This window comes from Arvicanthis niloticus, chromosome 14 (genome assembly GCF_011762505.2).
Source record: "Arvicanthis niloticus isolate mArvNil1 chromosome 14, mArvNil1.pat.X, whole genome shotgun sequence".
Taxonomy (NCBI): domain Eukaryota; kingdom Metazoa; phylum Chordata; class Mammalia; order Rodentia; family Muridae; genus Arvicanthis; species Arvicanthis niloticus.
The window spans coordinates 72,986,816-73,000,644 of record NC_047671.1 but is presented as its reverse complement, the minus strand read 5'-3'; the positions used below and the strand labels follow the sequence as shown (position 1 = coordinate 73,000,644).

The 13,829-nt window shown below is 44.5% G+C and overlaps 1 protein-coding gene across 3 annotated transcripts in view; it reads left to right on the top strand.

Annotated features, from left to right (window-relative positions):
- The window catches only part of Lama3 (laminin subunit alpha 3), a 237,054-nt gene that overhangs the window by 190,066 nt on the left and 33,159 nt on the right, over window positions 1-13,829 (top strand). For all 3 annotated transcript variants that reach the window (XM_034518463.2, XM_076912977.1, XM_034518466.2), the window contains 8 exons: window positions 1,494-1,636; window positions 4,280-4,450; window positions 6,060-6,211; window positions 6,346-6,508; window positions 6,911-7,044; window positions 8,199-8,343; window positions 11,982-12,101; window positions 12,791-12,924. In XM_034518463.2, the coding sequence (XP_034374354.1) occupies window positions 1,494-1,636; window positions 4,280-4,450; window positions 6,060-6,211; window positions 6,346-6,508; window positions 6,911-7,044; window positions 8,199-8,343; window positions 11,982-12,101; window positions 12,791-12,924 (1,162 nt within the window). The remainder of the gene's footprint in view (window positions 1-1,493; window positions 1,637-4,279; window positions 4,451-6,059; window positions 6,212-6,345; window positions 6,509-6,910; window positions 7,045-8,198; window positions 8,344-11,981; window positions 12,102-12,790; window positions 12,925-13,829) is intronic.

Genomic DNA, 13,829 nt, shown 5'->3' with positions numbered 1-13,829 from the left:
CCTGGGATAAGGTCTCAGTATATATACCCCATATATCCACAACTGCCCCAGACCTGATATATATATCAGGCTGCCCCTTGAGTTAAAGATCTACCTGCCTCTGATTCCTGAGCGATAGGGTTAAAGATGTGTCCCACCATGTCCTAGGTCCTTCCAGTTTCTTTTTTAAAATGTGTGTGTGTGCTTATATGCAAGTGTGCATGGGCAAATGTGTGTGCATGCACATGTGTATGTATGTGTGTGTGTGCATGTGTGCCCACACATGCATGATACACACACATACATGCATACAGGCATGCTTAAGACAGCTTCGAGTGTTGGTCCTTGCCTTCCACTTTGTCTTGTTCACTGCTGTGCATTCCACATGAGCTTGCCTGTGACCTTCTGGAGAGTCTCCTGTCTCTTCCCACACCTTCTGAGAAGAGAACTGAGGTGATAGACTGGTGCACCACATTCAGTTTTTATGTGGGTTCTGGGGATTCAAAAATCACATCATCATCCTTGAACAACAGCTGATTCACCCCCGGAGCCATGTCCCCACCCCCTCCAAGCCATGTCCCCACCCCACTCTGAACCATGTCCCCACCCCCTCCAAGCCATGTCCCCACCCCACTCTGAACCATGTCCTCACCCCACTCTGAACCATGTCCCCACCCCCTCCAAGCCATGTCCCCACCCCACTCCACTTTATTTTTTTTCTTTTCTTTTCTTTTCTTTCTTTCTTTCTTTCTTTCTTTCTTTCTTTCTTTCTTTCTTTCTTTCTTGTTTTGTTTTTCGAGACAGGGTTTCTCTGTATAGCCTTGGCTGACCTGGAACTCACTCTGTAGACCAGGCTGGCCTCGAACTCAGAAATCCGCCTGCCTCTGCCTCCCAAGTGCTGGGATTAAAGGCGTGCACCACCACTGCCCAGCTTCCACTTTATTTTCTAAGACAAGGTCTCTCATTGAAGTTGGAGCTCAAATCTGGAGATTATACAAATTAGGTGACTAGCAATCTTACACGCTGCTGGGCCAGCTTCTTACATGGATCTCCCCAGATCTGACCTGGCTCCTCAAGTTTATATAGTGATTACTTTACCAACTAAGCCATCTCCCCAGCCCCAGTCCTACAGAGCTAGCTCTCTCTCTCTCTCTCTCTCTCTCTCTCTCTCTCTCTCTCTCTCTCTCTCCTCTCTGTCTCTCTCTCTCTCCCTCTTCCTTTCCTCCTCTCTCACTCCCTCTCCCTTCCTCTTTTTCTCTGTCTGTCTGTCTGTCTGTCTGTCTGTCTGCCTCTCGATAGAGTGGGAGCTATCAAAGGATAAGAAAAGAAACATTTTCCCATATTAACCAAGGAAAAGAATTTGATACATCATTACAGAAAACTATAATGGATTTAGGGCAGTCTTGTTAAGATTGTGGTCCTTCTTGCTTCTAGGCTTGCCAGAACAAATATTCTGTCTTTAACCTTTTCTCAAGGCACTGTGTAAAATTTCCATTCTCTCATGTCACCAACAGTAAAGAAATTAACCAAGAAGTTGCCTGATCTTTTTATCAAGATTGAAAGTATCAACCAACAGCTGCTGCCCCTGGGGAACATCTCTGACAACGTGGACCGGATCCGAGAACTCATCCAGCAGGCCAGAGATGCTGCAAACAAGGTGGGTGTCCCCATGTCGCCATAGCTGGGAAACTCCTTCCACAGTCATCAGGACAGGGAAGGCTTTTATTTATACAAGAATTGGTTGTCTGTCTTTTCTGAATCCTGATTTTAAACATTTGGTTTAACAACCTTTTGTCACCTTTCAAAAATGCACATGACCACTGTCCCCCACATCAGGCAGCTGAGGCAGTTTCCATGCTTTGAGTTCACACGGGCAGGATGAAGGAGTTTTTCTCCAGCCTCACTTTTCAAACTGTAATTGCAAGGTCAAGGGAAGGCTCTGTGGTTGCCTTTGTATGCCACAAAGTATCTTAATTTGAAAGTATTGGAACCCATCTTTGTTGAGGATTGTACCTGTGCCCCAGCATTGTCAGGGGTAGAGACAAGAGGGTGATAGGCTGGATGGATGGCTGCCAGCCAATCTCCAGGCTGAGAGTGGGACCCTTTCTCGAGGGAATAAGATAAGATCTGTAGAGTGGGACATCTAACAGTCTCCTCCGGCCTCTGTTCATGTTCAAGCATGTGTACCTGCACACACACACTCCTACACGCACACCCACAACCCCATATACCGACACACACCCACACACACCCATACACACACATACCTACACAAGAAATGTTTGTTGCAATAAACTTTACATAATGTTTTTTTAGGAAAAAGCCAACTGTTTATAGTACTATGTGCTAATGAGCTAGGCTCATGCACATCACCCAAGTCAACCTACAATATAGTGTCCAGCAAAGAAAGCCAATTATAATAAAGGCATGGTCTTATAAATTCATATAAGATATCTAAATGTGAAAAGAGAGCCGCTATAGCTGATAGCTAAGTAGATCATCTGTAGTTGAGGGTAAGTTGTAAGTAGTGCAAATAGTGAAGCCTGCCCGAGCATTTGCATACGATCCAGCTCCAGAGTGCAGTGGCCTTGGAGGAGAGGAGGCCGTGGGGGACAGGAGGCCATGGGAGAAAGGGATCTGTAGGAGAGGGGGGGTCTGCAGGGACAGTGCTGTCGGTTTTATCTCCTTTCTTAAGGTGTGAGCCAAACACAGGCAGCTAGCCTCCAGCTTGTACCACACACACACGATACCTTTTTAATTTAAAGAGCAAAGATGAGCTCACCAGGGGACAGAAAGCAGAAGACATAGCAGGAGAATGAGCAATGTGGTTTGGTCTCCTGGAGGGCAGATTGAAGAGACTGAGTGAGAAGGAGAAGTGCAATGTGAGCTCATAAGGTGGGTGAGGGGCCCAGCCTCCCCACCACATGTACGAGATTCCAGGAAATACTTTAGAGCTTGACAGACAGAGCACATGCTGGCGTGAGTGTCACTGCAAGACTGTTGTTCTTTGATGGCTAGAGGCTATTTGTCTTCCTGTGATCAGTCCACAGATCTGTGCTGTTGGATGACTCTAGCTGACCGTTCATAAAATCTAAGTATGATATTAAGAAGTAATGTTTGGGAAGTTTTAATGCATTGAGTCGCATGTGATTGGTAGACTCCTGTTTTATATGGATTCTTCGTTTCATTTTTCTGTAATTTTAATGTTACAGATATATTGGTTCGTGACAGATCAGAGCAGGAGAGCAGGGCAGGGCATCCATCATGGAGTATCTAAGATGCGCTGTATAGAGCCTTAGTGGCCGTGTATATACTCACATGTGAGGAGGCCTGAGGTCCTCCTCAGTTACTTTCCTCCTCATGTTTTAAGACAGTCTTTCCTGAAGCTAGGGCTTGTGTCATCTAGACTTCCTGGCCAGCAACCCAAGGGCTCCTCCCCTTCCTGGGGATCTAGATTAGGGTTCTCATGCTTGCATGACAAGTCCTTTACTGACTAAGCCATCTCCTCAGCCCCAGTGCATGCATTTTTAGGAACTGCATGTCTGAAGTAAATAGAGGCACAGTATGTAACACACTCATTGGCAAGCAATTCAGTTTTAAAAAGAGGTGATGGCAGGAGGGTCACAGATTCCAAGTTAATCCTGCCTCATCTGGAACTCAGGTGAGCCTGAGGATAGCCTATACCACATAAGTCCTGTCTCAAAGAAACTATTTAAAATATCTTAATGTCTTATATTTAGGCATATGCAAACACTGTCCTAAGTGGTCCATGAACATTGACTCCTGTACACATTCTCATATGGTAGGAATTATCATTACTGTTACCATCAGCAGCAGCACTGTCATTGGGGCACAGAAGACTAAATTGACTTCTTAATGGCCCTCAACCAATTCACATTAAGAGTAGATGACTCTGCAGACAACTCCATGAATTTACAACCTGGGTCCAAGCTTTAATCCCAGCACTTGGGAGGGGAGGCAAGTAGATCTCTGTGAGTTTGAGGCTATCCTGGTCTACAAAATGAGCTCCAGAGCCAGGGTTAACTTTAACCGTGTCACACACACACACACACACACACACACACACACACACACACACACACACGCATGCACGTATGTGTGTGTATGTATGTATTTGTGTATGTATATAAAACACAAAAATTAACCTGGGTCCAAGAGGCATTATCCCTCCCTGATGCCTCTCACACAGCTCGGGACAAACTGCTGTGCTGCTAAGAGGGGTAGCCACAGAACTCAGAGTTGTTTGACACCTCATTCTCCATCTTATTCTTCCTCACAGGTTGCAATTCCCATGAGGTTCAATGGTAAATCTGGTGTCGAAGTCCGACTGCCGAATGACCTAGAAGACTTAAAAGGATACACATCTCTGTCTTTGTTTCTCCAAAGACCGGACTTGAGAGAGAACGGAGGCACTGAGGACATGTTTGTAATGTACCTTGGAAATAAGGATGTGAGTCTTGTTAGGGCGTTTACTTGCTTTACTTTCAAAATGGTTTAGGGTGGCACCTTGAGACGTGTGACATAACTGCACCACTGCTGTTTATTTGCTTGTCCTACAAAGACAGCAACAGATTCTACTGCCCACCACCCTCCCTTCTGTGCTATGGAGGTGCCTATGAGAGACCTCCCGTCTGTCGTGGACATGAGCTGCTGATGAGATGTAGGCACACACGTGTGTACATGTGAGCGCATACATGTTTACAGTGGTAGGGTCAGTGCTTTCTCCCAGATCTATGGGGCCTAACAGTGGTTGTTCTTCATAGAATTGTGTCCTGTTCTCTTCCTGGGAAGGCACAGCCACAGATGCCTCCCCAAGTTGGAGGGGTAGAATCCATATAGAAATGAGGCCAGAAGCAAAACAAAGCCTAACCTCTCTACCATCACCCCCATTCTTCATCCTGAACTCCTTCATTAAGCTGCCATTACTGGCATTTCAACAGCTGACTTTAGTTCTTAGTCCCTCCCAAATATTTCTTTCTCTCTCTCTCTCTCTCTCTCTCTCTCTCTCTCTCTCTCTCTCTCACACACACACACACACACACACACACACACACACACACACAAACACACACACACATAAATGTAATAAAAATATAAAATATGGTTCTTGGAAGTTCTCCCCGGTTAGAGAATTCTTAGTCATCAACAGTGGACAATGTTAAGAAGCCTTTCCATGCTTCAGAGCGGCAGGCTTCATGGGGTGTTGTAGGCCAACCTGGCCTACATGAGACCTTGTTGCAAACTAAACAAAATGAGAAAAATCTTGCATCTTAAGGGTCCTGAGACCCTGAGCATGCCAAGTATTTACATTACATTCCCATTAAATGAGTTATTATAAAAAGTCTACATTTTAGAGCTTACAGGAGTGTGTGTACAGGTTACATGCAGATGCTGTGACATTTTATGTAAATGTATTCAAAACTGAATGTTCCCAGGGGTTCTGAACCAATCCTCTTATTGATGCAGAGGGACAACTGTCCTAATTATGTGCTACAGTTGATGTTTATGATAAACTAAAATTTGTATCTTAAATGTCCTGAATGCTAACATACTCTTAAAAATGCTCAAAATTGTCAGTTTTCTATCATCTATCTATCTATCTATCTATCTATCTATCTATCTATCTATCTATCATCTATTTATCATCTATCTATCATCTATCTATCTATCTTCCTATCTATCTTTGTGTGTGTGTGTGTATTCCTTGACATTCAAAACACATAACTCACTATGATGATGGGGGAAATGTCACAGCTGAGGCTGCCACGGAGTGCTAAGAGAACATAGCATGGCACCTGGGGATGAGAAGTGGCTTATCCCTTTAACTGATGAACTCTAATGAGCAGCTAAGTCTGTCTGCTCTGTGGCAGATGCTGGTAAACTATCAGACTGAACAGTGGGAAGATCGGTAACTCAGTCCACTACAGGATGGGGAGAGCTCAAGTGTTCTGGAATGACCCATCAGTGAAATATTTATGATCCTCTGGGGATTTGAAAAGATCTAAGGGTTCTGAGTTCTTGTCGCACCCATGCTCTGGGATGTATCTTGACATCTCTAGGCCTCCAAGGACTACATCGGCATGGCAGTCGTAGATGGGCAGCTGACCTGTGTCTATAACCTGGGGGACAGAGAAGCTGAAGTCCAGATAGACCAGGTCCTGACGGAGAGTGAGTCTCAGGAGGCGGTTATGGACCGGGTGAAGTTCCAGAGGTACCACAGCTGACTCTTGCTGTTTGTGAGCTTGACCAGTAAACTCTCCCACTGACATATTACTCAGCTTCTGGCATATTGGCTTTGAATTCTTTCATTTTCTCCTACATCTTTATTATCTAATTTTTCAACAGAATATATCAGTTTGCCAAGCTTAATTACACCAAAGAAGCCACATCCAATAAACCCAAAGCTCCTGTGGCCTATGACCTGGAGGGCAGCAGTAGCAACACACTTCTTAATTTGGATCCCGAGGATGCAGTGTTTTACGTCGGAGGTTACCCACCTGATTTTGAAGTAAGTATCAATGTTGACTCACTGAGTAGAATGCTTTAATTCTAATGTGGTATAATGACTTCATGTCTGCATTTTAACTAATTCTATACAAAAATGAATTAACCATATACTCTCAAAGCATACCCACTTAAGATGTGCTTTCTTTGTCCAGTGTTCTAAGCTTTAGAGCATTAATTTAATGCACTGTGTTGATAAGTGTTAGTATCATTCCCATTTTACAGATGAACACACTCAGGCAGGGAAGATTAATGACCAGCCTGAGTTCAGACAGCTCTTAAATGGCAAAGCCCTGAACCACATCCTTTGCCCTGATGCTAAGCTTACTGTTGCAAGCCTTAGCGCTACATGGTCACTCTCCTTTCTCGCTCAACTCACTGGAGCTTCACCTCGTTTCTCCCCCAGCTTCCTAGACGACTGAGGTTCCCTCCATACAAAGGCTGCATCGAACTAGATGACCTCAATGAAAACGTTCTAAGCTTGTACAATTTCAAGACAACGTTCAATCTCAACACCACTGAAGTGGAGCCTTGTAGGAGGTAAGTCAAAGCCTGGAGGACTTTGTCCCTAGGGCTGGGCTGGAGGTGTACAGAATTGCCACCTTCCAGTGGTGGGCGGGTTCTTGATGTTACAGTTCCTTGCTGGGGCCAGTATCACGTCCCCATTTGTGCAGATAACGCCTACCATGCTCCAGCCCTCGGATTTAAATAATATTCTTCTTGCCCTAGTTTATATACTGCATTAGGTCAGTAGTTTTCCCGGCTTTTAAAAGCATGAATCTTTGGGACTATGAGACAGGTCCATGGGTAACAGTATGTGTTGTACAAGCCTAAAGACCTGTGTTTGATCCTTAAGTCCATGGAAAGGTTGAAGGAGGAAACCAATTCCACAAAGTTGTCCTCTGGTCTCCACTGCAGCACAGTTACACACATAACACATATGCATGATAGTAATAATTTAAAAAATAAATCTTAAATTGTTGGTGCTTCCTACCACAGAAGATACTCAATATTGGATTATTTAGGCACATAATTACGTAATTAAAATTTAAACTGTTGTAGTCTACAAAGTGAATGACTCTAGGTACTTTGCCTTCTGAACCCATCTGAAAATTGCTCTGTCTTAGTCAATGTTCTATTGCTGTGAAGAGACACAGTGACCATAGCAACTTGTATAAAAGCAAGCATTTGACTGGGACTCGCTTACATTTGCGGTTTACATTGTCGTCATGATGGGAAGCGTGTCAGCACGCAGGCAGACATGGTGCTAGACAAGACAGTGGGAAGACACATAGAAAGTCATGAGACCTGATTTGGGCTTCTGAAATCCCAAAGGCCACTCCCAGTGAGTGGCCTCCTGAGAGTGTCACTCTCTACTGACCAAACATTCAAATATTTGAGCCTATAGGAGCCATTCTTATTCAAACCACAACATGCTCTTTTGAGCTATTCCTACAATTTTAAAGACATGGGATATTCCTATCTAAGAAGAGCAAGCAGTTTATATTTAGGAGAAGGTAACACTGAAAATTTATTTTACCCACTGAACTATCTCTTCAAAGCAGGGTTTAAGAGCACACAGAGAAGAGAGGCTGACTAGACACGTTAACAGTGTTTCCCCTTTTCCTACAGAATTGTGCCTATGTATTCCTTGGTCCGTTGTCTAATCAGTAATGTGTGGTTGGTGTTGACAGGAGAAAGGAAGAGTCAGACAAGAATTACTTTGAAGGTACAGGCTATGCTCGCATTCCTACTCAACCAAATGCCACCTTCCCCAACTTCATCCAGACCATCCAGACGACTGTGGACAGAGGCCTACTGTTCTTTGCAGAAAACCAGGTAACTTAAGCCAAACGTCCAAACTACTTGTATATCCACTGTAACTAGCAATTTGGGGTAAGTGGGCTGTTGTAAACAACCCGTCTACATTGGAAAACTGGTAATATGACATTGGCCAGTCATGTTTTCTTTCTGTTGAGGTGAATTTTAACAAGGTCAAAGGATCAGGACTGTGAGGACTTACCCCCAAAATGAGGCAGGAATGCCCTCCTAGCCTGTTCTCAGGTTGGTCTTAGACTTAGATAATAGCTGTTTTAAAACAAATGAAAACTTCCATGGTCCCCCAAATCTACATGGCTGGACTTCCTGTAGCTATCGATCTGGCTCAGAGTAGACTGTGGGGATTGTGTCTTTATCAGCCTGCAGCTCAACTTCCCAAGGCAATAGAAGCTTCCATTCTTTGAAGTAGCCCGGGTCAGTGGGCATTCTTTGTTTTTAATATTTTTCTTTACTTTTGAGGACTTTATACTGTGTACAATAAAATATGATCATATCTGCCACCTCATTTTCCTCTCTACCTCCTTCAAACTCCTCAAATGGTCTCCTTCCAACTTCGTGGGTTTTCTTCTTAATAACTTGCTAAGTCCAATTAGTGTTCCTTATATGTATGGGGCCACCCAGTGGATTATGGGAAATCTACCAAGGCCACACATTCAAAGGAAGGTTAATTCTCCTTCCTGTAGCAACCATCAGTTGCCAGTATCTACTCAGTAAGGGATGGGGCTGGAGAGCACCTCCCCCACCCACGCTGTAAGTCTGACAGATGAGCCCTGAGTCTTGGTACTTAGTAGTGGGTAGTGGCATTGAGAAGGCTGATCCTTTAGGACTGAGGTCTTGTCTCTTGTTCTTAACACTTTGACTAGTTGTGTGTTAGCCTTGACAAAATGCTTCTCTAGCCAAAGCTGAGAACGCCTAGGTCTATGGCCATCAACATTAACATTTAGAATGCAGTTTGACAGTATGAGCATTTAGCAAAATAATGTGTTATAAGAAAAAAGATTGATAATAAATTTAACCTTCCAAGCCATGGGCTTTTGATCAGCATTCTGTATAGTCATCAGGGAAATGCAGAGTACTTCTGCAGTGAACTGCAGGATTCCATCATCCTGTCACAGTGGCCGTCCTTGGGAATGCAAATGACAACAGATGCCAGCATGGATGTAGTGAAAGGAGCCCTTAAATCCTGGTAGTAGAAGAATAAACAAGTGTGGCCAACTTTGGAAATCACTGTGGAGGTCTCTCTCTCTCTCTCTCTCTCTCTCTCTCTCTCTCTCTCTTTCTCTCTTTGTCTCTCTCACATACACATACACACATACACACACACACACACACACACACACACACACACCACTAAACATAGAACTGCCATATAATCTGGTAATATCAGAGGACCAATCTTACATTTCTTAGGCTAGGAGCACGCAGACATGGTCATGTCAGACACGACTGCCAGTGCCCTCTGTTGGTTCAGGGAGAGTGGGTATGATGTTTGCATATGATGTTTCTTCTGCACTGGGTCTTTATTGGATTGACCTCCAGAACAAATCTTGTATAGTTGCTCTCACAAGCTGAGTTCCAGAAAAAAATTCCTGAGGAACAGTCTGCAAATGTGATGCATGGCTTCAGGGTTTACCAGACCTCTGCTGCTGGGTGGGAACAAATACTCTTCTTTCTGAGGTTGGTCTAGCCCCTTAGCTCTGATGGTTTGAGAGGGTCCCAATCAACCTGAAGACTGGAGAGAGCTAGGCAGGAAGCCAGCGCCTTCAGTTATATTCCAAAACAAGGTCTCCTTGGTTCAGGTGGAAGACCTCTTTTTTTCCCAACATGCTTGGGATGTGTAGTGTTCCACATTTTGGATTGTTTTTCATTTTAAGATATTTGTATATGTATAATGAGAAGCCGTGAGGATACTCAGCTTGGCCTTACTCTTGCACACTCCAGGGCCCAATACCAGGAAAGGTACTGCCCAGGTTCAGGCTGGGGTTTCTCACACCAATTAAGCCAATCAAGACAACCCCATAGATGTGTCCAAAGGCCAAACCAATGTGGACAGCTAGTCTCTCATTGAGACACTCTTTCTAGGCTCTGTCAAGTTGAGTTAACACCAAACATAGCAGGACCCATGTCTAACATGAATCCCATGTATGCTTTATAAACGCACACTGTATTCATGTAGGTGGGAGATAATTACATGCAGTACACTTTAACAATGTTGTACACAGAGCAAGGCACAAGCATCCTAAACTATGAGCACTGTGGTGCTGGGCTGAACAAATTGTTTTAGATTTTGAAGCGTTCCATTTCGAATTTGGAGTTTTGGGATGTACAACTTGTTTTCCATTTTGAAGTTCTTGGAGACTAAGAACTAGAAATATTATGTAGTCTGCAGGAAACTTACATAAGAGCATTGTGTAAGAATCCTTAGAGCCTCTGCTGAGGGGGTTTGTACTGCTGCTGCTACCTGGCTCAAGAGCAGATGACTCTCCAGGGCAAGTTTTTAGAATTCACACAAAAAGCCTTTTGGATGAAGTCCCTGGATCCTACAGAGAGTTCTTACCATAGGGAAACCGTACAGCAACTGTAATAGCAACCACTTACTCCATGGCCAAAGACAATGCTGACTGGGATGAACCAGATCCTGCCCTCTAGAGGGGAACGCTGGTATTGCACAGAGATGTACTGCCAATCCTTGTCATTTTGAGTCGTGTAGAGGGGAAATGAAAAAGTTCAATGTCAGAGTCTTGAGTAGAAGATGCCTCCTCTGAAACCTGATGGATATGGAGAAGGTGACACTAGAAGAGGATCCAGCAGGGACAGGGGACAGAAAGGCCCGGCAGTGAGAACATGCAGGGATAAAATGTGGCCCATGTGGGTCAGGGTGTGGCCAGTGAGGCATGATGAGAAGCGAAGTGGAGATGTGTCCAGGGCTTCAAAGCATCTGCTGGGGAGTCTGAGTTGTCCTTGGGAACAAATGAAGTTAGTGTGCTCACGGGCAATTGCAGAAGGCTGCCCTGGCTGCATGATGGCAGATCATCTGTGGGGACAGGGAGGACCACTGCAGGAGAACAGGGAGGATCACTGTAGTAGAACAGGGGAGGACCTCTGCAGGAGAACAGGGAAGGACCACTGCAGGAGAACAGGGAGGATCATTGTAGTAGAACAGGGGAGGATTACTGCAGGAGAATAGGGGCGGACCACTGCAGGAGAACAGGGGAGGAATACAGGGGAGGACCACTGGAGTAGGGCAATATGGATGAGGTTGTGACATGAGACAGGGGGAAATCCCAGGGTTCGATTTGACTGATTGGATGAGAAGGGAGGAAATGAGTCCATGGTTCTGGTTGTGATAAAACAAAATCAAGATGCTGCTGGCATGACTGAGTTTGTCCTGAGTGCTGGGCATTGTGATATCTCACACTGCTAATAGTAGTCGCCCATTGCTTGCCTCTTGGGCATGAGGTCTCACCGTGTTCGTCTCCCTGGTAGCTCAGGCATGAGGTCTCACTGTGCTCGTCTCCCTGGTAGCTCGGGAGGCACCTGAAGCTAATGGCACCACGTGCATCAAGCATCACTGGAGATCAGAGCTTTCCTCTTCTTTAGCCAGGCCTTCTGGTAACTTGCCCTTTTCCATATTCCAGGATAACTTCATATCTCTGAATATAGAGGACGGCAATCTCGTGGTGAGGTACAAACTAAATTCCGAGCCACCCAAAGAGAAAGGAATTCAGCGCACCATCAACGACGGGAGAGACCACTCGGTATGGGGTCTGTTTATTTGAGTTTTTAGAAGTCAGTGAATCTTTAAAATGAAATTAGTGCCCCCCCAAAATAGGCAAAATGACACAGAAACCCTATTACAAGAACATTTAAGGCATGAAATATAATAAATATATAGCACATGTAAATTATGTAAACCACGACAAATTTCAAATGAAAACATTTCTATTACAGTGAGACCATTTCTACTAAAATGTTTCAGGGCAGTAGTTCTCAACCTTCTTAACGCTGCCATGCTCCACTGTCTCAGTAACTGGGGAGGTGACTCAGATTGCGCTCGGAGCGTCTCCGAAGCTAAGTAGGAAAAGCTAGGTGTGGTAGACCTGTTGTCCTAGCGGTAAGGATGAGACAAAGGCAGGCAGGCAGGGCCAGCAGTGTTGGCAATGGAAAACCTCATCTCAAACCCAAAGTCAATGACAGCCAAGGAACAATGCCTATGGAGGATTTTTGGCCGCACACACGTGGATGAAAGTGTAGAAACATGGATATGTGCACAGACACACAGACACACATGGATGTTTGAGTATCAGACTTTTACCACACACTGCTACTGGGCAGTCATCTACCATGTATATAAACAAGTCCATAGGAAAATGAAGCCACAGTTACTCTGAGATACTACAAATAGGTCTGTGTCACTGCTGGCTGATTTGTTTCCCATTCGTTTCAGATTTTAATCACAATTGGAAAATTACAAAAACGCATGTGGATAAATATGAATGAACATAATATAAGAATTGAAGGGGAAATCTTTGATTTTAGCACATATTATTTGGGAGGAATTCCAATTGCAATCAGAGAAAGGTAAGATGAAGTTGTGGGGTTTTTATTTGGGGAGGGGCTACTGCATGTATGAAGCTCAGAGGACTGCTCTTGGGGGTTGGCTCTTTCTTCCCACCCTGTGTGTCCTGGGCATCAAGCTCAGGTTGTCAGGCTTGACAGAAGAGCCTTTAGCCACAGCCATCTTGTCAACCTGGTGTGTTGCATTTTTATTAAAGCAGATACCTCTTATGCTGGCTGGGATTGCTACCAATAGGTCTAGGCTCCCTTGTTTAATATTAGCCCAAACGATGAACTTTGCAATACTAACAATGTAGTCATGAAAGAAAAATGGATTGTAAAAGTTGAATACTGGGGCTGGCTATCCAAAATTCGGGGAGTTAGATAAAGTGCGTGGCAACTCACCACCCCTCCTTGTTACTCTTGAAAGAATAGAAACCACAAGGAATCCAGCTGGGCTGAGAAGGGTAAGGAAAACAGAATTAAGGCTATTCCCATTAAAGAAGTCCATGGATACATATAGAATAAAAACTAGGGAGAAGAGAGAGAATGGTGGGAGGAGAGGAGAGGGGAGGGAGGGGAGGAGAGGGGAGGGAGGGGAGAAGACGGGAGGGAGGGAAGAAGGGAGAGTGTGTCTGTGTGAGTTAGCTTCCCAGGTAATCTGACTTATGCTTCCAAACAAGAGGCTACCCACCCCCTTTCTAGCTGTTTATATTTTTTTTCCTTGTTTTAATTAAAATCACAAGAGCAGAGAAATAAGTGAATGGGGACAGAAGGCCATGAAAATATTTACCTGACCTTTTGTTTCTTCAGAAATAAAACACTAAGCAATGTTTATCTGTATCTGGCCTGTCTTAGCTGTCTGGTAAGGCATTTGGTCGTCCAGTGAGGCCCCTGCAACTGTCCCTGATGTGGATCACTGGGCTGGG